The 22,367-nt window shown below is 54.8% G+C and overlaps 2 protein-coding genes across 3 annotated transcripts; one reads left to right on the top strand and one right to left on the bottom strand.

Moving 5' to 3' along the window:
* The first annotated feature begins 417 nt into the window (after positions 1-417).
* Positions 418-15,103, top strand: LOC114681250 (mesothelin-like protein). Its single transcript, XM_037200780.1, has 15 exons — positions 418-460; positions 4,370-4,490; positions 5,965-6,085; positions 9,558-9,643; positions 9,789-9,915; positions 9,993-10,183; positions 10,544-10,634; positions 10,822-10,967; positions 11,302-11,485; positions 11,557-11,712; positions 11,796-11,923; positions 13,002-13,132; positions 13,261-13,355; positions 13,734-13,983; positions 14,621-15,103. The coding sequence occupies exons 1-15, from the start codon at positions 418-420 to the stop codon at positions 14,833-14,835; spliced, it is 2,085 nt and encodes a 694-aa protein (XP_037056675.1). The 3' UTR covers positions 14,836-15,103.
* Positions 15,104-15,615: 512 nt separating this feature from the next.
* On the bottom strand, positions 15,616-21,174 carry Msln (mesothelin). 2 transcript variants are annotated; one of them, XM_028854564.1, is made up of 17 exons: positions 21,112-21,174; positions 20,914-21,004; positions 20,573-20,616; positions 20,184-20,233; positions 19,754-19,874; positions 19,070-19,155; positions 18,741-18,870; positions 18,455-18,648; positions 18,135-18,225; positions 17,959-18,058; positions 17,523-17,701; positions 17,283-17,438; positions 17,060-17,202; positions 16,851-16,978; positions 16,466-16,560; positions 15,907-16,093; positions 15,616-15,835 (listed from the first exon to the last, which is right to left on the bottom strand). In XM_028854564.1, exons 2-17 carry the CDS (start codon positions 20,999-21,001, stop codon positions 15,747-15,749), a joined length of 1,881 nt encoding a protein of 626 aa, XP_028710397.1. In that variant the 5' UTR covers positions 21,002-21,004; positions 21,112-21,174; the 3' UTR covers positions 15,616-15,746. The 2 variants fall into 2 exon arrangements, with proteins under 2 accessions (XP_028710397.1, XP_028710396.1); XM_028854563.2 differs by having other exon boundaries at positions 21,103-21,173.
* Between the last annotated feature and the right edge of the window lie 1,193 nt (positions 21,175-22,367).

Below are 22,367 nucleotides of genomic sequence, written 5' to 3'. Positions count from 1 at the left end.
GGTAAGGCAAGGACTAACCCTGGCAAGGTTGTCTTCTGTCTCCATACACACATGTACTCACATACAGAGAGAGAGAGAGAGAGAGAGAGAGAGAGAGAGAGAGAGAGAGAGAGAGAGAAAGAGAGAGAGAGATTATAAAGAAAAAAAGAAAAAGAAGCAAATCCCCCATGGCAGGTGTGGCCCTGCTGGAGCATGAAGAAAAGCCATGACTGATACCATGGCCAGCGCCCTCCAGGGCACAGGAGCTGCAGCTGGGCCCCCACCAGGGCCGATGCTCCTCTGCAACCTCCATGACCCAGCCTACCTCCTAAAGGACAAACCAGTGGGATCAAAAGAATGCACCCTGGTATCACAGGCTCTGCCAGACTTCAGCTGAGTGCCAAGTGCCGCATGGTAGTTAGCACCAGTACACCAACCATGGGTTACCATCAGAGGAGGACCCCCATGGCCATTGTGCAGGGTAGGTGATGTCTCTGGACTATCACAAATGGCCTGGCCCAGGGTGGAAAGTTGAAGCCCTGGAGCAAGGAGATGGGAAGGTGGACAGACAGGCAGACAGGACAAGTTGGAGGAAAGGCTGAGCAGAAGCCCTGGGCAAGGCCCTGCTCCAGAAAAACACTGCACGGCTGTATCTGCCTAGAAAATCCCAACCTACCCTCATGGTCTCCCAGGACTCTCCGTACCTACCCACTTGGTCTAGCACCTGCTCCCATCCCAGGTGAGATATCCCCCGGCTGAGGCTGCAGAGTCCCATTGGGGGATCCGCCTTTGCACATCTACCCTCATCCTGTGGTTATGGGGTGGGCAAGGTTCAGAGGATAGAGCAATTAGACAAGGCTTCCTGGGAGAGGGGCCTCCTAAGACAAGGCCAGCCTGGTCCTGCACTCCAGGCTGGGTCAAGCAAAGTGTAAACAGGGTGCTGAAGGCCTTGCCCAGGGCACTCTGGCCAGGACACTTACAACATGCCCTACTCACTCAGCCTCTCTGGGCCCCCATTTTCTCATCTGGAAGACCAGGGTTTGAACTCTTCTCCCAAGGCTGTGGGAGGGTTCAGTTAGCCGTAAACAGGAGGAAGGAGTAGGATGTGGCTCGTCAGCGAGGTGACTCCACTGTATGATCGTTTGTTGATCCTGGGCCTAGGACTGCCCTAGAGTCCAAGCCCAGTGGAGCCTCTGCCCAAGCTGGAATGTGGGGAGTCTCCTCCAGCCCACTTAGGCCCTGGAGGTAGGTGCAGACCCCCACCACATGACACCTCCTCTTGACAGGCATCTCGGTGTCCAGAGCAGCCTTTTAAGCCAAAGCAGGCATGTAATTCAGTGGTAGGGTACTTGCCTAGCATGCTCCAGGCCCGAGATTCAATACCAGGACAACAAATATAAACACAAAAACAACTCCTTAACCAAAACCTTTTCCCAGGTCAGCACTGGATTCAGAGTGCTGTTGGCAGTCTGACCTTGGCCTCATGTTAATGCTGGGGCTCAGGGAAGGCCTGTGCCTTCCCAAATCTGTCCCCAGGACCTTGTCCCTCCAGAATGGGGGTCCCTGAGCCTCCATGCCCCTCAATACTACCAAATGTAGCTGCTGGAAACCACTATGTCAGCTACACTGGTCCGGATGGAAGCCCAGGAGGCCCGTGAGACGCATCCTGACCCATCCCGCTGAACTGGCCAAGACTCCTGAGCTCCAACCTATTGGGGCCCCCGCCTGGCAGGTCCCCTGGGACTCCTGAGGGGCCATGGTCTGCTGTTAACTGCAGCTGCCAGCCTCACATGGACTGCGAAGCCAGCTTGCTGGTCACCTGATACTTTGAGTGCAGTGATCATGTAGCTCCACACACACACTTCAGGGCCTCAAGAAGACCCTGGAGCCTTCCTGCCCTCCTCAGCCCCTTCCAAAGTAAGAGCTTCAAGTAGGCCCACGGCGAGTGCCAGGAGCCAGGGCTCAGCCTGGGCCAGTCAGACCCTACACTTCAGCCCAGAGGCAGCTTCCCAGAAGGTGGGCCGGGAAATGCCCCTTGCAGACTTTCCTCTCACCCAGCCACTTTCGAGACTCGCCCGGTAGGGCCGTCACCTTGGCGCTGGTGCCGATGATGATTGTGTCCCTGAGGTCTTGGCAGCAGTTTTCAGGCCCTAAGTAGATCCAGAGGCTGGAATGGGTGTCCAATATATGCCTCTCTGCATGCTCGCTCTGCCCCACGGCCCACACGTCTACATGCCACTGTGATTTTAGCACCCAAAGAATGGCTATGCCCAGCCACCGTACTTGTCTCGTGTGCCTAATGTCCTGTGTGGGGACAGCTTGACTAGGGAAGCTCTAGGGGTGCACAGGATGTGCAAAAGGAGAGACACCTCTGTGCACAGAGACGCCGACACACATGAATTCAGGCTGCCGCTCTTCACACCCTGAATAAGGCTGGGCCTCAAGGGGAGGGTGTGTGCTGGGTGCCTGCCAACCCTGAGCTCAGCCCAAGCTCAGCCTGAATTTCTCCTGGGGCTACAGAGCAGGTGCTTGCTGTGCCGGGGGCCCGAGAGGTTGATACAAGCATCACCTGGCACAGTCTAGTCTCCTCCCCACAGACCTTCCTGGCAGGTGTCACTGGCAGAGTGGATTGACTAGGCGGGGCAGTCCCATGCTGTCTACGGGGCCAGGTATGCAGATGAGCAGAAACCGTAGCAGCTCTCCCTACATCCAACCTGCATCCTGGGGCTCAGCTGCAAGGACTGACAGAAGCTGAGCCTGGATCACTGGCATCTGGAACACTTGGTCTACTCTATCCTGTGGCCGTGTGGCCAGGAGTAGCCTCCTCCCTGGGCCCTGGACATCACCTCCACTACCAGAGACCACCTTCCTGCTCAGGTAAGGTAGGACAGAAGAAACCAACCAGATCACGGTGTTGCAGGCTGCTGGGCATCTGATCCTGGTTTGCCCCCTACACAGGGCAGTAACCTCCCTGTGTGCCTCTTGGGCCACATTGAGTCAGAAAGTCACAGGGCCCAAAAATCATCATACTGTGTGCGCACGCAGGGCTGGGGAAGCCAGTGGCTCAGGGCGGTCCAAAAGCGCTGGCTGGGCCGCCTCTTGCCTTCTAGAACTCAGAGGCAGCCGATGTCTGAGGTTTGGGGCACAAGGTGTGGGGGCCCCTCTCCCCCACTGCCTGGGAGATTTGCTGTTTGTGAGATCTGCTAATTGGAGACAGTGCATCCGTGGGTCCCCGGGGCCCGACCTGCGATAAGAAAGGCCAGGTTCACCAGCTCCCCTCCCCTGCCACTCCCTGTCGTTGTGACGCTTGTTTGTGGGGTTGTTTTCCTCCCCAGACAGGGTCAGGCACCCTGCAAGATGTTGATGCTGGCTTTCCCTTTCTCTTTCTGTCCTTCTTTCCATCTGCCGTGAAGCCAACCTGAGTCACTCCCTGCCTCATCTCCAGCTAGGCCTGGACCTACAACCCACAGCCTTGGGGCTTCCCTGCCCTGAGACGGTCCAGCCGGGATGATTAGGACACTCCGACAGTCAGCCTTGGGCTCCAGAGTGGGTGAGAAAACACTTCTACGCAGAAGGGGATGCCCTAGGCTCTTGGGTGGCTGTGGATCATATTGCTGCAGAGGGAGGGATTCTTCATGCTCTAGCCACCCCCTCCACATGAACTCAAACTTGGGGACCTGCTGCAAGGGAAGGGAGGAGAGTGAGGTCCCCTGGACACAGGGCCAGCTAGTGTGCTCCAAAAAAGTGTTGGAAGTACAGTCCCTCCGACACAGGCCTGGGGGTCCTAGTAAGGACCAGGCGGGGCTGTGACCGAAGGAGCCACCACTGGTCTAGGCAGCAGGACATAGACCAAGTCCTCTTTGGTAGTCCCAGCATAAACCAGGCCAGGCCCCAAGGAGGCAGGGAGGGAGTGGTCCACAAAGGACATCCGAGTAGAGCCGCCATCTTCCATAGGCCCTGTCCTGCTGCGGAGGAGATTTTACTGTGCCTCTGCTCTGAGCAACGAGAGAAGCGTCCCTGGAAACAAACCCCCTCTTCCTGGACTGGGAGACCCTTTCATGTCCCACTACAGAAACAAGGGGCTTGGAAGACTAGGGAGCCAGCCCCCACCCCCACCCCCCATCTCTGAGTTTTAGGGTCTCAGTGTTCAGATTATGAGTACACAGAGCAACCATCAGGGAGGCATACACAGGCACACGCCAGAATATGTGTGCACACTTGTGGACACTGTATGTACCAGAAGACACATAGCACATGCAGTTCCAGGCTGTGCGCACAGAAACTGGTATAGCTCTGCAAGCCTCCTCCAGGTCGTCCGTTTTAGGAGGAGCTGTGGCTGAGGAGGTCACAGGGAGCCCCCACTCATGCCCTCACTGCCATTCTGTTGCAGGTGCCCTGGCGAGTCCCGGTCTTGCCCTCCTTCTGTCCCTCACTGCCCACTGCTCTGGACCTCAGACTAAGGGCCTCCCCAAGGGAGGGCTGAATGCTAGTGAAGCCAACACCTGGGTCAGGTGAGCAAAACCCAAATCCAGCAAATGCTTTTCTGTGACAGGGCATGGAGAGGAGGGGTGATCCCGGGTGCTCGGTTGGTGGTCCCAGGGGAGGGACTGTGTCCAGAATCTGCACATAATGTCCAGACGGGGCCACTCTTCGCCAGCTCTGACCTAGCGGGCCTAGCCTGACTTCAGCACCACTTGCTGGCCTGCTTCCAGGGTCCAGTGTCAGTTATATGCTGGCAAGTCCCTGGCCAGCCAAATACATGGACATACTCACAGGAAGCCTTGGCGGGCAGTGGTGGCGCACACCTTTAATCCCAGCACTCAGGAGACAGAGCCAGACGGACCTCTCTGAGTTTGAGGCCAGCCTGGTCTACAGAGCAAGATCCAGGACAGGAACCAAAAACTACACAGAGAAACCCTCTCTTGAAATGCCCCCGCCCAAAAAGAAGAAGAAGCCTCTACCATCAGAGACTTGCGACCTCAGCCAGTGTCCCCCAGGTTCCCCTCGGAGCTCTAGGTCATCGCGCCTTACTTCTTGGGCCAGGCCCAGGGCCTTCAAGGCCATTGCTATTCCCCAAATCATTTTAGCTTAGTCATTTCTTTCTGTCCTGGGCTCTCCAGCCTGGGCTTGAATGTTTCCCCATTTCCTTTTTTCCTTTCTTTTCCTCTTTATTTTATTTTATTTTATTTATTTATTTATTTATTTATTTATTTATTTATTTATTTATTGGTGTTTCAAGACGGGGTTTCTCTGTATGGCTCTGGAGCTTGTCCTGAAACTCACTCTGTAGCCCAGGCTGGCCTCAAACTCACAGAGATCAGCCTGCTTCTGCCTCCCGAGTACTGGGATTAAAGGCGGCTGCCGCCGCCGCCGCCGCCGCCGCCGCCACCGCCACCGCCACCACCACCACCACCACCTGGCATTCCCCCATTTCTTGGAGTGATGATCATCAATGGACCAGTTAGTTAATGTGATGATTGGTCAGGCAGGCCCAGGATCCCAAGTAGATCCAGCCAAACCTGAGTTAGTATCGGAGACACCCTCCCACCTGATAGGTAGAATTTATGTTACACCCTGAGAAAGGTCCAGAAGATGACCTCACCCATGGTCACCCAGCATGTGACCCCATATTCTTCAGCAGCTATCAGGACCAGTCCAAGCCTGAGCTCAAAGTCAGCTGAGCCTGAGCCCCAGAAGTGATGGCAAGGACCCATGTTAAAGCCCCATCCAGCTGACAGCCTGGCTCTAGGAAGGTCCTCTAGGATGGATGGAAGGATAGGAAAGGAAGAAGAAGGAAAGGAAAGGAAGGGGGAGGGAAGAGAAGGGAAGGGAAGGAAAATAATCTTCCCCGTAGCCGGCAATGCCTGCCTCTTACTCCCTCCGCGGTTGAGGAAGCTGCGAGATCAAGTCCCCCTTGCAGTAGCCAAAGCCTTCCTTCCTGGGTCTTCCCCTTTGGATCCAGCATGGCCCCCTCCTCCTACACAGGGACAACACCTCCCTCCTGAAGAACTTTTGGTGCTTGCCAGCCAGCCAGCTACCCCGGGAAGAGCTCTCCACTTTAATCAGAAGCCTGGCTTCGCAGAGGGTCCCGCTCAAAGCCTGGCAGGTGAGTGAGTGCTTCCGGGGTAGACAGAGCACAGGGTTTGCGTGCTCCTCAGGACACTAGAGCGTACACAGGTAGAGGGGCAGCCATGCAAGGACTTGGGGGTTGACGCACAGCTTCCCTGAAGCAGAGGGCTGTCTCCAAGTCATCCTGCCAACCTCAAAACCGCCTAGAATGTGACTTTTTGTTGTTACTGCTATGTTTTAATAATTTATTTAAATTTATTTTATATGCATTGGTGTGAAGGTGTCAGATTCCCTGGAATTAGAGTTACAGACAGTTATGAGCTGTCATGTAGGTGCTGGGAATTGAACCTGGGTCCTCTGAAACAGCAGGCAGGGCAGTGCTCTTAACCACTGAGCCATCTTTCTAGCCCCTAGAATGTGACTTTTTGGTGGCCCCGCTGTGACAAGAAGTCTGGCCCTTCTGAGGCAACTCTTCCCCTAGAGGGTGATCTGCATGAACACCCACATTGGGCAGTTCTAGCATGTTCCAGCAAATCTGTCTACAGGGTGCTTCTGCCTTGACTTGAAACAGTCAAGGGCTTGTCCACTGCCTCAGGCCCCTCCCTGGGTTCATCTAGAATGTGGTGCCTCCTTGGGGTGGTCCAGCCCAGGGCTCATGAGGGAGGATCTTGAACCCCATTGGCCTCTCTCCCAGCTGGGGCTGCAGGAGCCTGTTGAGTCCACTTGGCGCTACATCTGGCCATCACTTGTCCACGTTAACAGAAGGAAAGAGCTAGACACTGTGGCACAGGCCTTTAACCTCCGCGCCTGAGGGGCTTTGGCAGGGGAACTAAGTTAGAGGTTAGTCTGAACTGTGTAGAAAGTGACTCTATTTTTTATTGTTGTTATTGCTTTGTTTTTTGAAACAAGGTTTCTCTGTGTAGCTTTGGAGCCTGTCCTGGAACATGCTCTGTAGACCAGGCTGGCCTCGAACTCACAGAGATCCATCTGCCTCTGCCTCCTGAGTGCTGGGATTAAGGTATGTGCCACCACCACCTGGCTCATCTTTTTTTTTTTTTCAACATAACCCTTAACATGTGTGCACCTAACCTCAAAGTGTTCAGATACACCTGACACAAACTGATAGATCCGAGGAGAAACAGGCGAATCCATTGTGATAGTCAGTGGTGTCCGCTGCCTGTCAGGACAGGACAGGTGCAGCAGCCAGAATCAAAACCACGAAGAGGTCTTTCGGCATCTCAGGTCCATGGAGCTGAGATGTGCGGACAACAGAACACCTGCTTCTTCTTACCAAGACAGCCGCAGCACTGGCTCTAAGATCCACCTTCCCCAAACTTACAGTGTCGACAGCGTCCAGTACCTGTTCTCAGAGCACAATGAACTTGAACAAGAAATCAGGTGCAGAAAGGTAGATGGAAGACTCTCAAATACTTGGAAATTGAGCAACACACTCTTTTTTAAAAAAGATTTATTTTATATGTATTGCTGTTTTGCTGCATGTATGTGCGTCACATGCGTACCTGGTGCCCAAAGAGGTCAGAAGAGGGTGTCAGATGCTCCAGAACTGAAGTTATGGATGTTTGTGAGCCACCGTGTGGGTCCTGGGAATTGAACCCAGGACCTCTGGAAGAGTAGCCAATGCTCTTAACTGCTGAACCATCTCTTGAGCCCATGAGCACACTTTTAAATAATGCCTGGGCCAAATAACTCTCAAGATTTTTTTCTGATGGTCTCATGTATCCCAGTCTGGTTTTGAACTCACTGTGTAGCCAAGGGTGACCTTAACTCTTTTTCTTTTAAAGTGTAATATACATGGGTGTTTTGCCTGCACACATATCTGTGTACCACGTATGTGTGAAGTGCCCGAGGGGGCCAGAAGACGGCGTTGGATCACCTGGAACTGGAGTTACAGACAGTTGTTAGCCACCATGTGGGCGCTGTGAACCAAACTCAAGTTCTCTGCAAGGATCAGCAAGTTCTCCTGACCACTTACCCACCGCGCCAGCCCTCAGTCCTGAACTTCAACTCTTGGTCTTCCTGCCTCCGCCTTCCAAGGGCTTGGATTGCCGGTGTGCACTACCACATGTGGGATCAAGACAATTGTCACAAGCATTGTGAGCTAAATGAAAATAAAAATAGAGCCACCATGCTGGTATCTACTGTCACCCCAGCACTCCAGAGACTGAGCCACAGAGTGAGGCCCTGTCTAGAAAAAAAAGGAAATTTATCGAAACCTGCGGGGTACAGTGAGAACAGTGGCTGGCTGCAGCTTTGAATGTGTGTGTTAGAAAACAGAAAGGTGTGGGTCCTGCTTGCAGGATTTGCTGCTGGGTCTGACAACCTGGGTTTGATCCCAGAACCCAGATGATGGAAAGAGAGAACCATCTCTGCAAAATGCCCTCTGACCTCCACATGCACCCCACAGCATGTGTGCAACCCCACCACCACCACCACGATAAAGAGAAAATTGTAATGTTAAAAGAAAATATCTGAACTCAATGGTGTAGTTTCCTATCGGGAAGCCAGGAGAAGAAACCTAAAAGAAGAGATGGAAAGATGAACGCTGACGGTAAGAATGAATGAAGTCGGAAGGAAGTCGCCAGTGCCACAGGCCACTCTGTGAAAAGGTGAAGCGCCCTTAGTCTGGCCATCGGAGAGCGGGGAGACACAAAATTGCTGATAGTGAAAACAAGCAAGGGCCGTTTGTTGCATGTCCCTTGAAAATAAAGGGATTGGAAAGAAATGTCTCTGTGCACACAGGTGTGACAACTTGGATGAAATGAACCAGTTCCCTGAAAGGCAGAATCCGTCAACACCCACACAGGGACATGGAGACAAGTATTCAGAACAGGCGTGATGTTGTATGCCAGTCATCTTGGTACTCAAGAGAGTCTTGAGTTCATGGTCAGACAGGCTACACAGTGAAACCCCTGTGAAGGAGGGAGGGAAGGAAGGAAGGAAAAAATGGAAGGATGGACAGATGGAAGGATGAAAGGAAGGAAGAGAATCAACAGTCTCTAGGCAAATCTGACCTACGTTTAATATCCGTGGGACCATCATCTTAGATGGGCATTGCAACATGAACACAGTTGAGTGACTACAGAGCTAAATTGAACATCTCTGGATTTTTTTATTTTTTTTGAGACAGGGCCTCTACATAGTCCTGGTTGCCCTGGAACGCACTCTGTAGACCATGCTGGCTTCTAACTCACAGAGATCCACCTGCCTCTGCATCCAGAATGCTGGGATTGAAAGTGCGCCTGGCTTATCTCTGGCTTTTAGCTGCAGTCTGTCCACTTGCCTCTCTCGGGACTACCTGTCTCAGGCCTTGTTTCTCCGTCCGCGTTCTCGTCTCTGTGATACTGCAGGTTTTTCCTCACACGTTATCTCCAGTTCCTTCTTCAAGTGTGCCTTCTGCTGAGCGGGGGAGGGGCTGAGCAGTGTCCCACCGGGGCCAGTCCACACTGGACGGACGGTGACCTGCTATCCAACCTCTCCCCCCTGCTCAGCTCAGCTGCTTGGCCAACCTCGCTGCACGGCAAGGCCTCCAGGACGACTTCGAGGTCCACCCGCCCAACCTCCTGCTCTTCTACAAGTGAGTGTCCCTGCTGTGGCCTCCCCATCATTTCGTGCCTGCCAGGTGTGGTTGGGCAACCTCCTCTGATCTTGGGCCACCCTGGAGACACCGGGAAGGCCGGTAGGAGGCCCAGAATTGCCTCCCTGACATCCCTCCGCTTCAGTCTGGACCAGGTGAGGGACGCCAACTGCCGGGCCTTCATTCACCATGCTGCCCAAGGAGATACAGAACTGCTGGCCAACTTGCCCGACCAGAGGATTGCCCTACAGCACACAGCCTTGGCCTGTCTGGTAGGTGCCTCAAGGGAGGACAGGATTGGGCAGCGAGGCCAGGTCATCTGTTAAGCATTGACCTTCTGTCCCTGCAGGGGAAACCCCACCTACAGCTCAGTGCCTCAGACCTGGGGCTTCTTGGGGTCCTGGTATGTGACATGGAGGCACCCCAAATCGTGGCTGCAGACCCACGTGTGCTGAAGAACCTGCTTCGGTGCCCAAAGCTAACTGTCATGCAGACGACTGCCCTCAACACCCTGCTGGCCAGTGGGAAGACACAAATGGGGTGGGTGGAGGGCCCCCGGGATCAGGGGGAGGGGGGACCAGGGAGGCTAGAGGGATTTCCTTCCTTGAGATAAGAGGGGAGGGAGCTTGAGGTTTGAACCCAGGGTGGCAGTGAGGCCTTCCCACAGTCTTTGCTATTTGAATTCTGACCCCAGCCCTGGCCCCACTCCGACATTGCAGGTTGAGGCATGGAGGTACAGGGTTCAGGGTGCTTCCCACCACCTGGGGTTCACAGCAGGACAAATCCCCAAATCTGTGGCCACTGGCCGGGAGCTTGGAGCCTATGAATATTCTTCCAGCCTGCTTTAGGGTATGGGGTGGCTTGTTAGACTCCGACACAGCACCCTTTCCCATGCACCAGGCCTCCTGGCTCCTGGAACCTGGAGGGGCTGCAGGCCCTGGGACCTCTGGCCACCTACATCAGCCCCCACCTGTGGGAGAAGGTGCAGGAGGTAGGAAGGTACCTGGAGAGGGGCTGGCTGTGGGCACCACCAGTCCATCCAGGACTGTGAGTGCCACACAGCCACTCTGAGTGGTGGCCCTGGGTGCTCCTGTCACAGCACACATGGCCGGTGGGGCAGAGGGAGGGACGAGGCTGGCCCTTCCTATGACTGGGAATGGACACACTTGCCCTGCCAGGCTGTGGGCTTGGACTTCTTCCGCAGCATGGTGGCTGCTTACCGGGCAGGTCAGCTGAGCAGGCGTGACGCCGGGCGCTTCGTCACCAACTTCCTGGAGTCCAAGGCCGATTCCGTGTCCTCAAGGCTCAAGCGGCGCACAGGTCAGTGTGACCAGGGTGGACTAGGGACACTATGCCTCCCTCAGTCTGGACTTCTAATTTTGGCCTAGTCTGGGCCAAGCTCTTGGCTAGACACCAAGAATGATGAGCAAGTCAAGGAGGTCTGGTTAAATCGGAAGTAGAGGGGGCTGGGCATGGAAGTGCTTAAGGGGCCCAGCCAGGAGGATCTTAAGTTTGAGGCCAGCATAGGAAGACTCCGTCCCCTGAAAGCAAACAAGAAAAAAAGTGGAGGCCAGGGTCCAAGAGGGGTCCCAAAGGCAGCAAGTTGTCAGCTCAGGCCTTCACCTGCCAGCCTGCTCATCAGCATACCCTGCAGGGAGCTCCTGTGTCCGTGGCAACATCACAGCAGCCACCCTGCACGACGACCTCTTCCTGGTGCACTACGACTGTACCCAGCTGGAGTCCTGTCTGGGCACACGTGTGCTCAGGGCCAACCTGGACCCCTTACTGCAGCACCCTCTGCCTGCAGAGTGCCAGCGCGTGGTCAAAGCCAAGCTCGCTCAGGTGTGTGGATGGTCAGTCTGGGGTGGCGGCTCCAGGGCTCGGCTCCAACTCAAACTGCCCACCCGCCTCAGATCTACCCACACGGCATCCCTGAGGACCAGCTGCACCTCATCACCTCGCTGGTCTACCTCTACTCCCTCGCTGAAATAGGCCAGTGGAACATCACATCTGGAGACACCGTGATGGTCCTGCTGGCCTCAGATGCAGCTCTGGAGAACCAGACAGAGGTGAGGATGGTGAGGGCTGGCAATGGGGCTGAAGCTGGCTGGTCTGGTTTGCCCAGGCCCACTAACACCGGCCCTGCCTCTAGGCAGTTCTACAGAAGTTCTTGGACCATAACGGCAAGGTTACTGGTGCTCTTCTGGTGGCCATCGGGGGCTCCCGTCTCTGCTGGATGAGCGTCAAGCAGATCCAGATCATTCAGCCCTCGGAGTTCCGGTGAGCCGCCCTGTCAACCACCTTCCCAGCAAGAGGCGTAGGGGAAACTGAGGTTGGGGAGAGGTAGTAGAATGGTCCACGCCAGGCCATCAGAGGCACGTTGGACCACCACAAGAAAATGTCACAAACAGCAAGGGACACAGCTCGACTAGTAAAGTTCTTCCAGCACTAGCGCAGAGACCCAAGTTTAGCTCTCCAGCACACAGCTTAAAAAACTGGCACCGACAGCCACACCTGGAATGCCAGCATGGGGAAAGAGAGACAGGAAGAGCCCTGGGCTTGCTGGTCAGCCAGTCTAGCTGATCAGTCTAGCTGGAATGATGAGTCCCAGGCCAATGTCCCAAAAAACTGGTACTGAGGAAGACATCTGAAGTCAGCCTCTGGCCTGCACACATGCACACATGTGTGTGAACACACACACACACACTCACACACACACAAATATGAACACAAAGAGGATTAGCAGGATGGTTCAGAGGGTGATGGTGCTTGCCACCAAGTCTCACAACCCAGGTTCGATCAACCTGGGTCCCACACGGTTGAAGGCAAGCACTGACTTCTTCAAGCTCTCCACTGACCTCCACACATGTGCTGTGATGCCCCCACACATGTGCGCGCACACATAAGTAATATAAAAAAAAAGGATAAAAAAATATAAAAGGAAGAAAAGGAAGTATCACAAGCTGAGTGACTTGAAATGAGAAATATATTCTCTAGGACTTCTAGAAGCCAGAATGTCCGCAGGACCAGGCCCCTCAGAATCTCACAGGAAGGCCTTTCTTGCTCTTATCTGTGTGTCTGTATCCAAAAGCCCTGCTTGTCATAAGGACATGAGGAAGTTAGGCTAACCTCAGCCAGTGGAACTTCATCTTCTACTCTGGTTTCATCTGCCAAGAGTTTCTTATTTCCAAATAAATAAAGGCACTTTCTGAGGTACCAGATGGATTTAAATTTAGGGGGTTATGCTCTCACCCAGTACAGGGGGCAAGAAGAAATCTGTGTTTCAAGGGGTAGAGGCCACACTCAGTGGTCAAGGTCAAGGGGCTTCCAGCCTACTCATGTGCCTCATCCTACTCAGGCTGGCTGGGGCTCCAGACATCTCTCCCTGCCCTCAGAGTCGGAAAGATGTGCTCTTCGCCAAGGCTCGTGAGGTCTTTAGGAACACCAGTACTGTGGGAGAATACTACTACTTAATACGCCCCTACCTTGGTGAGCCCTGCACTGACATCTCTCCCCGAAGTCCTCTGCCTCTCCTTAATACGCCCCTACCTCTGCCATGTGTCACCCCCCCCACACAAGTCCTCTGCCTCTCTACCCCTCACCACTGCTCTCTCTAGGTGGTGCTCCCTTGGAGGAACTTCAATACCTGGCCCAGGCCAACATCTCTATGGACATTGATACGTTCACCAACCTCAACCCCTTCATGTTGAAGGTGGGCCCAGAGGATACCTCTGTTTTGTTTTGTTGAGATGTGGTCTTACTCTGTAGCCCAGGCTGGCCTGGAACTCACAATCATTCTACCTCAGAGTCTTGAGTGCTGGGGTTTGTGACATACTCCACAATGCCTGGCTCGAAGTCTGCCTCTGTAGTAGGTAGACAGGGTGGAGGTGGCCAAGCTGGGAACCCCAGGTCTCAGACCCATATGTTCCAAAGCCTGAGGAGTACAGCTGGATGGCATGTGACCTCTGTGCCTCACGGTCCTCGTCCTGCTCAGTCCTAGGAGCAGCACTACCTTTCTGGGTCCTTGAGTAAGGAAGGCAGCCCCATGGATCCTCACACCTCCCTCCAAAACCCCTGGCTTCATTTACAGAACCTGAGTGTGGACAATGTGAGAAGTCTGCTGGGCCAGAATGTGGGGGACCTGCAGAAAGCTCGCAACCATCCAAATGTTGTCCTATGGATGCACAACCACAACATGTCAGACCTGTCTGGGATGGGCCTGGACACCAGCCCCACCCTGGCCTATGTGACCAACAGGCCCCCCAACGCTGCCTACCCACCATCCGATTTGACCCATACCTTGAATCTGCCTGGGAATGATGGTGTTTCCCCTGCCTCAGGTATGGTCCACACCCCTTGTTCCCATTCTTAGCAGACCTCTGGCTGTCCCTGCCTTTTATTTGCCTCCTGAGGGGTCTGCCATGTGTCACAGGTCATTGCCTGATGAACCATCTACAGTGATACAATTACCTCCTCCAAAACCCACTAAATGAGAGCCAAGCCTGGTGGCCCAGGGCCAGCTACTCAGGAGACCAAGACGGGAGAAGGACTGCAAGTTCAAGTTCAAGACCTTCCTGAGCTTCAGAGAAAGTTTAAGGCTACCCTGGGAAACGTGTGTGTGTGTGTGTGTGTGTATGTATGCATGTGTGTGTGTGTGTGTGTGTGTGTGTGCATATTATATACATACACACACTTATGGGGGCCAGGAGAGCTGGGGATGCAGCTCAGTGGAAAGAACTTGCCTGGCCAAGTGCAAAGACCCAGGTTCAATCCCCAACACCACAGAAACAAAACTAATGCCCCCCAAAAACCAAACCACGAAAAGGGACGAGGCTGAGACCAGAAGAGCAGCCATGGGCGGGGTCCTCACCGACTCTCCAACTGTCACCATCACCAAGGGAAGGATGACAGCAGGGACTCTGGGGGGGGGCGTCTTCTAATCAGGATTAATGGGTCCCTTCCTTATTCCACCTGCAGGAAGCCCTCCAGTTCATCCGGGGTACCTGTCACTCGCTGTGGCTCTGCCTTCCAGCCTCTTGTGGGTGTACTGTGTCCAGCTACTTGTGGCTGCTACACCTTCAGGACCAATAGGCGCTGCTCACAGGACACTAGAACCCTGGACACTGCCAATGGTTCTGACCCAGGGCAGTCAGACCCCTGAACATCAGCTACAGAAGCAACAGAGCTGCTAGATGGAACAAGACACCCATCTCGGCTGAAGTACATGTCCCAGGCCCCAGGGGACCTGCTGTGTTCCCCATCCTAGGAGACTGGCTCTGGCACACACCTCAGCTCCCAGGACCTGGGCCCGTAAGGAGATAGGACCTGCCCAGCCACAAGAGCAGGTTGATAGGAGGAGACAGGGTCCAGACCTTCTGGCCTATTCCAAGACAAGTGGACTTGGTGCCACTTCAATGTTACTGCCTTCACTGGTGGATTTGAATAAAGCACAAGGCTATTTATTGTACAGCCTGTGTCTCTGCTAGGGCCTTGTTGGAGACAGAATCCTTCTGGCAGGACCCAGACTGTGGTGGCCTCCCACATCCCTCAGCTGGGGTCTCAGGATTTCCACTACCTTGGAGATGGCAGCAATCCCATCAGGAAGGCCTCGAATAGCTACCACCTGCCTGGGGGTCCACTTTCATCCCTCTTTTTTAAAATTTTTATTTTATTTTATTTTATTTTACGTACATTGGTGTTTTGCCTGCATGTGTGTCTGTGTGAGGGCCTAAGATCCCGGGAGCTGGAGTTATAGACAGTTGTGAGTTGCCATATGGGTCCTGGGAATTGAACCGGGGTCCTCTAGAAGAGCAGCCAGTGCTATTAATTGCTGAGCCATCTCTCCAGCCCCCATCCTTCTTTCTAAGAGAGTGGAAGGGATGAACACAGGGAGCTGTATTCATGTGATTCTGTGATCATAGGAAGCTTCAGAGTCATTCTCTTGACTGGTCTTAGGAACACTACAGGACATCTCAAGGGGCCAATGCTACTGTTTATTGAGTTCAAGAGTCCTCAAACTCTGGCAATAACCCCTGGAACCTGCTCCTGGTCAAGATGGGGCTCCCCAGTAGGGTTGGAGCCAGGAGCCTTAGGGGTGATGGTGTCAGCTCAGTATTAAAGTTGGGAGCAGAGCTGGAATCCATGCAAGTACAAATCTTGGTCCAAGGAATGGGGCTCCACTGGAAAACGCCTCTGCAAGGAGAAGAGGCCACTCAGACTCCTGACTCCATCCCTCAGCTCTGCCCCTGGGCAGCCCAGCTCACCTCGGACATTGAGGTCCAGGACCAGGTAGCCACTGGGGATGCCACCCTGAAGTCCCAAACCCAGCCTGTCCAGCTCTTCCTGCCGCTGCCTGAAGATCCAGTCGCGGACAGGGCTTTTATCCTCTTCGGTCTTCAGGCCCACAATGTGTGGCCCTAAAAGTTTCTGGACCTCAGGCACAGTCAGCCCCTGCCAGAGCATGAGGTAGCAATCAGGGTCTCTAGGCCCCCAAAAGGTTGGAGGGTCCACTGTTAGTAAATTGCAGCCCATGATACCTCAACCCCTATGTACAGGGGCCCCTTGTGAGGCCGCACCTCTTCCAGCAGATCCTGTCCAAAACTCCTCCCTCATAAGGACAACCCCCTGCTCATGAGGTCCTGTTTCTTGTCCCTCCTATGACCCTGCTTTACACCAGGCCCTCCTCCTGAGGCTCTACCCCACAAAAGGCCCTCCATCCCATGTAAGGACCCCCAACCACCCACAAGCCTTTCTCAGGAGGCCTGGCCACTTTCTATGGTACCTCTCTTGAGCCCTCCCTCCTGAGTTCCCATCTCCTCTTACCAGCAGGGCATCCATCTGCAGCTTTTTGAAAGTGGCCAAGTCCATGCTCACATTCTGCTGGCTGAGGGCCCTCAGGTCCTCCACAGAGGCCCCACCTGCGGGTATGGAGGCAGTTTGAAAGCTCACAGCACCATACAGTCCCACTCTTGATAGAGCGTGCTCAGTTTCTCAGAGATTGTCTTCTTCCTAATGCCCGGGCCCTTCTATACTCAACAACCATCTGGACCACCGGGGTCAGAAGGGGTGGGAGAACCAAAGTCATCAGTGTCAGATCCCATGTATGCCTAGGAAGACCTGGGTGGGGCAGGGAGAGGCTAGGACTTGGCATGTAACTGTGGGGTCCGCAGTGTTCCCATGGTAACCACCCATGTGTGCCTTGACTCACCCAGGAATGGCCTGATTTTCTCAAAGTATTCCTGACTGCTCACATTCTGGAAAGCCAAGCACGCCTTTTCATAGAGGATACCCAGATGCCTCTGGCTGCACTCACTCAGGTCTTGGGGTTTAACCAGCCTGGGGAACATTGTGGGACATGGCAGTGATTAGGAAGCTCTGACTATCCATTCAGCCCTGCAGAGCACACCGGAAACTCACCACATGACACTGGAGGGTATAGAGTGCAGATTCTGGGGTCCAATGTCACACAGGTAGGTTAAAGGGATGTCATCCAGGGCTTTTACTATGTCCTGGTCCAGGATGCCTCCTCCCCGAAGATAGCAGGCAACCAGGGCGATCACCTGTGGGCAGAAGCCGCTAAGGCGCCTTGGGGCAGGGAAAGATGCATCCCCTTGTCCATGTCCTCTGGGGCAGATGTTACCTGAGCATCCATCTTTTGTCCTTTGGTGACTTTGAGCAGAGTTTTCACTGTCTCTGGCGAGGTCACATTCCACTGGCGGATGTCCTCAGGGCTGATGTATCGGAAGAAGTGCCCCAGCTGCTGGATCAGGGACTCGGGATAGCCTTGTGGGTAGGTCTGTGGAAGAAGGGACCAACTCCTGGGGTTGTTGGGAAAGCAGTCCTGGGCACAGCGGACAGATAGAAGCCCATTATGAGTTACCTTGTCCAGTTTGTGCTTGAAGATGTTGAGCTGCTCATAGGTGAAGGGAATCTCATTCACAAGGTCCATCTGGGTGGCCAGCATGGCGCCATCCACACAGGCCTCTAGCTCCCAATTCTGGTAGAAGATGAGGTTTTCATCCACTTCTTGGGGCTCCTGCCCCGGAGGGCAGGCTTTCTCTGGAGGAGCAGGCAAGAGTCAGAGGCAGTTTGCTCCTCTCAACTCTCCCTCCTCCCACGCCTGCCGTGACACATTGGCCTCCGTTTACCCACTGACAAAATGGTGCAATCCTATTCACCCTGTGAAGTTATGACTGACCAAGCTGAGGAGCAAGGAAGAGCCACTGGTTGAAGCAAATGAAACTCTACGATGCCAGATCCCTGTCCCTAGTGTCCTATCTCAGGTTGCTATCAAACAGACACGGCTCTGGACTCACCCTCTGTGTCCCGCCTGAATCTTGGGAGCATGGCCGTCAGCTCAGGCCCCAGCCAGGAGGGGCCTCGGGAGATGTGTTGCAACCATTCAGCTATGACATCCTGAGGAAGAAGCATATAGCAGCCTGAGCCTCAAAGCCCGGGAGCTTCAACGGCAGGCCAGGTATCAGGATCTTACCTTGGGGATGCTGTGGACGATGGACTCATCCAACACTGCCAGCAGGCCCTGCAGAGCGTCCAGAGTGGAGACTGACCACTTTAATGGGGGGCTGTCCAGAAACAGGGGCCCAGCTCAGGGACTCAGAAGGTGGCCCCAGACAGAGCTCCGGAGACAGAAACTGGGTCAGACAGTGTCTCCCCTGACAGATCAAGGAGTGCAGCCTCCTAGGGAACAAGACCTGACAGGATCCAGCAGGGGAGACGCGGCTCTAGGAAACCCACTGTGGCGATGGATACCCTCACACATATCTGCCCATAGGCTAAGCCGTCCCTACTCACCCATACGGGGATCGTCCACTCCTCAGAGCCTCCCTGACTGCCTCTTCCTGGCCCTGGTTCAGGGGTCCTCGGCAGCCCGCCAGCCGGGGAAGGAGGACTTGAGAAGATTTGGCCACAAATTTCCCAGGCAGGTCACAGACCAGGCCTCCGAGAGCCTGTGCATCTGCCTCGCTCACTTGAAAGTTATGTACGCCCTGCACACACAGCCAGCCTCAGTACCTTCGGGAAACCGCCCAGCCCACCCCATGCTTTGTCTCTGCCTCTAGTAGATGGCAGCATTCCATACCTGGCATTCCAGAGCTGCAGGCAGCAGCCTCTGGCGCTCCAGAGATCTCTGTGGGAGCAAATCTACATTGGCTTTAGAGATGAGGGAGAAGAAGTGGGCACAGGCCCGTTGCCCCGGAAACATGACTGGGCTATGGAGAGGAATTGTGCGGATTACTGTGTATGTAAACACACACACACACACACACACACACACACACACACACACACACACACACTCCATTGCTTGCCTCCCTGGCAAAGCCACCCAGTCACTATACATTGTTGTCCAGGGCAAGGTGGGGGTTGAGGATATGGGAGGTGAGACCAAGTCCCCAACTTGAGGCCTACTTGAGGAAGAGCGGCAGGTCCAGCGGGAGGGCATCCAGTTCCTCATTGGTGAGGTACTTAGGAAGGCGACGTGCCAGACATCGCAGCTGCCAGGAGACCGGGACATGAAGCTCAGAATGTTCTCGGCCACAACCCTCAAGGATGGCCTGGGGCAGCCCAGCTCTAATCCACCCTACAGGCCACACGCCGTACCCTGACTCTGTTCACACAGCCTGTGGCATGAACATCCCACTGCCTTGAGAGCCAGGGACAGGGCTTGCCTTGATCTTGAATCTATACAGGCTAGTCAGGTTGACCTTCCTCTCCCCCCCACCCCCACCCCGACCCCCGCCTGAGTCATGCCACCATTGACCATGTTTTGAGGAGAGAGCCTTGAAAGATGAGGCAAGGTCTCCAGCAGAAGGACAGCAAGGTCATCTCAGATTTGAGAAAGGGTAGCAGGCCCAGGGTGGGGGCAGAGACAGGGGGGCATTCAGACACCCAGAGATCTGAAGCCCCGTGGAGACACTGGGGCTTTGCCAGTGGTCAGCTTAGGCGGCAAGAGGCGCTGTGAGGGGAGCCACCAGCCAGGATGGGATCCTGGGTCGGGTTGAAGGGGGGCAGTAGTATCATAGAAACTAGTCACCAGCTTCCCAGCCATGGTGCGTCTCCCTCATCCCACCCAAAGACCATGGAGGGACCGACCTGATTCACTTGGAGGGTGATGTTCTTCTGCCTCACAGCCACAGCCAGCTCCTGGGCGCGCTTCATGCTCAGGCCAGATACGTCACCACAAGTGAGGTCAAGAAAGAGGCCGGCGGGGAGACTGTGGACAGGGCTGGGAGTCTGCACCCAACCCTGTCCCTCTCGAAGTGCTTCCCTGCCCAGAGGCCCCTCCCTTCAGGACCCTGGAGGCCCCCCCTGAGACAAGACACAGCCTGGAGGGCAGAGTGCTTGTGGCCTGGAGCACAATCCTTCCCCCACAGCCCTGACTGAGCCAGCCAGGTGGGGAGGGAGGTGGGTAGAGAGACCAGACAAGACACAGAGGACATTGAGGTATGAAAATATGGGAACCTGGCACCTGCTTTTTCAGCCCACAAGGCCTCCTGAGCCCCCCAAAAGCTGCTGAACCCACCTGGCCAAGTCAGGGGTGCCGGTCAGTTCAGCACGGAGGAGTGTGGCCTCCTAGGGGACAAGGCCAGGCTGACATTTCCCGAGCACACTGGGGCCTCCTTGCCTATCCCCTTGGTCTCAACACTTTCAAGGTCCAGGTACGACCTGAGTCTGGCTACTTCAGGGACCTGTGACTTAACCCCCAAGGGCCTCGCTGCTTCCCAACTCAGCTCCTTTCAGGGCCCAGCTGTAGCCAAGATTCTGCTGCTCTCTGGGCTTATCAGCCCTTTGACCAACAGCCACCTCTGAAAACGGGCACTCAGAGATGCATGCATCCATGTGTAGAGTAGAGACAACGTAGCCCACAGGCCCAAGACTAGAAAATCCCTCTGGGTCCTCCAGGGCACTCACCTGGCCCGTCTTTGTAGCCTGGACCTGCAAAAGTGGCATCCACCCTGTGGGCAGAGGGTATAAAGCTGGAGGCAGGCTGGGGAAGAACTGGGCTCTCTGATTCCAGCCCTCTGCACACCCCACCGGGTGTAGAAAGAGAGTTAAAGCCCCTGCACCCCACTACGTCATATAGCCTGTATTCCCCAGGCCCAGGCCTTCCCAAGCCTCTCACTGTTCTCAGTCCCTAGCCCTCCTGGAACTCAGGCCACCTACCAATGGCCCAAGGAGAAAGTACGGGGCAGGTAGAGCCTTTTCCTGGGCTCCCTTACCCCTCTAGGGTGATCAGCGCACCCCATACTCACCGAGACTAAGGAGAAGCAGCAGAAGGCGTCGGCAACAGATGGGGCTCCCACAGGACCCCAGCAGGAGTGGAGCTGTTGGCCAGGCCATGGTCTGTGGATAACAATGGCTCTGAGGTTCCCACCTGTCCCAACCTTCACCCCACACCACTGTTTGGGGACAATGAGGGGCCTCTGGGCCTGGGAAAGCACCTGTCCAACCTCTGTGGGCACCTGCAGTAGTGTCTACCAGGCAGGCTCTCCACACTGACCGCTTGCCAGGCCCGCCCCTAGGAAAACCAGCCCTCCTATAGGGAGGGGCACTGTGTCTGAGCCAGCTAGGCACCTCGACTATGAGGTCCAGTGGAGAGCTGAGTCCATCCTCTATCCCCACAGAGCAGGGAGGAACTGTAAGATTATTACCAGGAGACAAGGCTGTCTCCTGCTCACGTTGTCACTGGTGTCCCCATTTGTACTAGGGGGACTGAGTGGTTCAGGCTGGGGGTTATGTTGAGCCACCCTTTTCCCTGGGGCATGAGGCTGAAGGTATCTGCGATTTGCACAAACGCAGGGCCCCATCAGACCGACAGACTGTAAGGGGAGACAATGCCTCTCCCATATCAGTCCCTTAGGGTTTCATGCTTCTCTGAATGCTTTTCAAGCCCTGATATGGTTAGGACAGCAGATGGGTAAGTAGGCACCAGAGGGTCCACGTGTCTCCTCTGGGGTGGGGTCCAGGGCCCCTGTGGACAGGGTGAGTGGGAGCTGTTCCTTGGAGAAGTGTCTTCCTGGACATGTGTGGGCTGTATCCTAGCTAACTTTGCCGCATGCTCCCATGTTTAAGTTACCTGGCCAGCCCAGCAGCAGGGAATGTCTGGGGAGTCCCAGGTCTCACAGGTCAGAGGCTCCTGTAGCTAAGATGTTCCAGAGCAGGTAGAACACTCTGTGGACCAGAAGACGATGTGTAGAGAGAGTGAGCCCTGGCAAGAACCATGTCTCACTGTCTCCCCTCAACCCGGGAGACGATGCAGCTTACAGCCTAGTCCTATGTGAGTCAGGACCTGCCTATCTTCCCTAGCAGGGGCTCCTTAAGAGCCTAGGCTCTGCAGGCAACTGTGGGCCCTGGAATCTGCATCTTACACACACACACACACACACACACACACACACACACACACACACACACCCTAAAAGGGGCAGATGGGGGCCACTGTCCTACAGTCACATAGGATCTCAGGGTGAAACAGAAATACCCACGATTGTCCCGTTGGCATTGTGTTATGGGGTCCCAGGGATGGGGGAACACAGGAGAGTCATTTAGATGCATCCTGCCCCTCACCATCCACAATCAGCACCAATCAGCATCCATTGTTCATTTATCCCACACACATCTGCTGAGCACCAACTGTATGCCAGGCCTGCTCAGATCCTGTCCAGGACTCTAAGATGGGACCTAGCCATGGAAAAGGCTGACCCTG

Source organism: Peromyscus leucopus, chromosome 8b (assembly GCF_004664715.2).
Source record: "Peromyscus leucopus breed LL Stock chromosome 8b, UCI_PerLeu_2.1, whole genome shotgun sequence".
Taxonomy (NCBI): Eukaryota; Metazoa; Chordata; class Mammalia; order Rodentia; family Cricetidae; genus Peromyscus; species Peromyscus leucopus.
Note: the sequence above shows the minus strand (reverse complement) of the source record. Positions and strands in the feature narration are given on the sequence as shown.

Coding starts and splice junctions, on each gene's coding strand:
- LOC114681250 (XM_037200780.1), top strand. CDS start 418: ATGGGTTACCATCAGAGGAGGACCCCCATGGCCATTGTGCAGG. Junction 9,644..9,788: donor AACCTCCTGCTCTTCTACAA/GTGAGTGTCCCT, acceptor CCTCCGCTTCAG/TCTGGACCAGGTGAGGGACG. Junction 13,356..13,733: donor TCAACCCCTTCATGTTGAAG/GTGGGCCCAGAG, acceptor CTTCATTTACAG/AACCTGAGTGTGGACAATGT.
- Msln (XM_028854564.1), bottom strand. CDS start 21,001: ATGGCCTGGCCAACAGCTCCACTCCTGCTGGGGTCCTGTGGGAGCCCC. Junction 20,234..20,572: donor AGGCTACAAAGACGGGCCAG/GTGAGTGCCCTG, acceptor CTTGTCCCCTAG/GAGGCCACACTCCTCCGTGC. Junction 17,439..17,522: donor TCAAGCACAAACTGGACAAG/GTAACTCATAAT, acceptor CTTCTTCCACAG/ACCTACCCACAAGGCTATCC.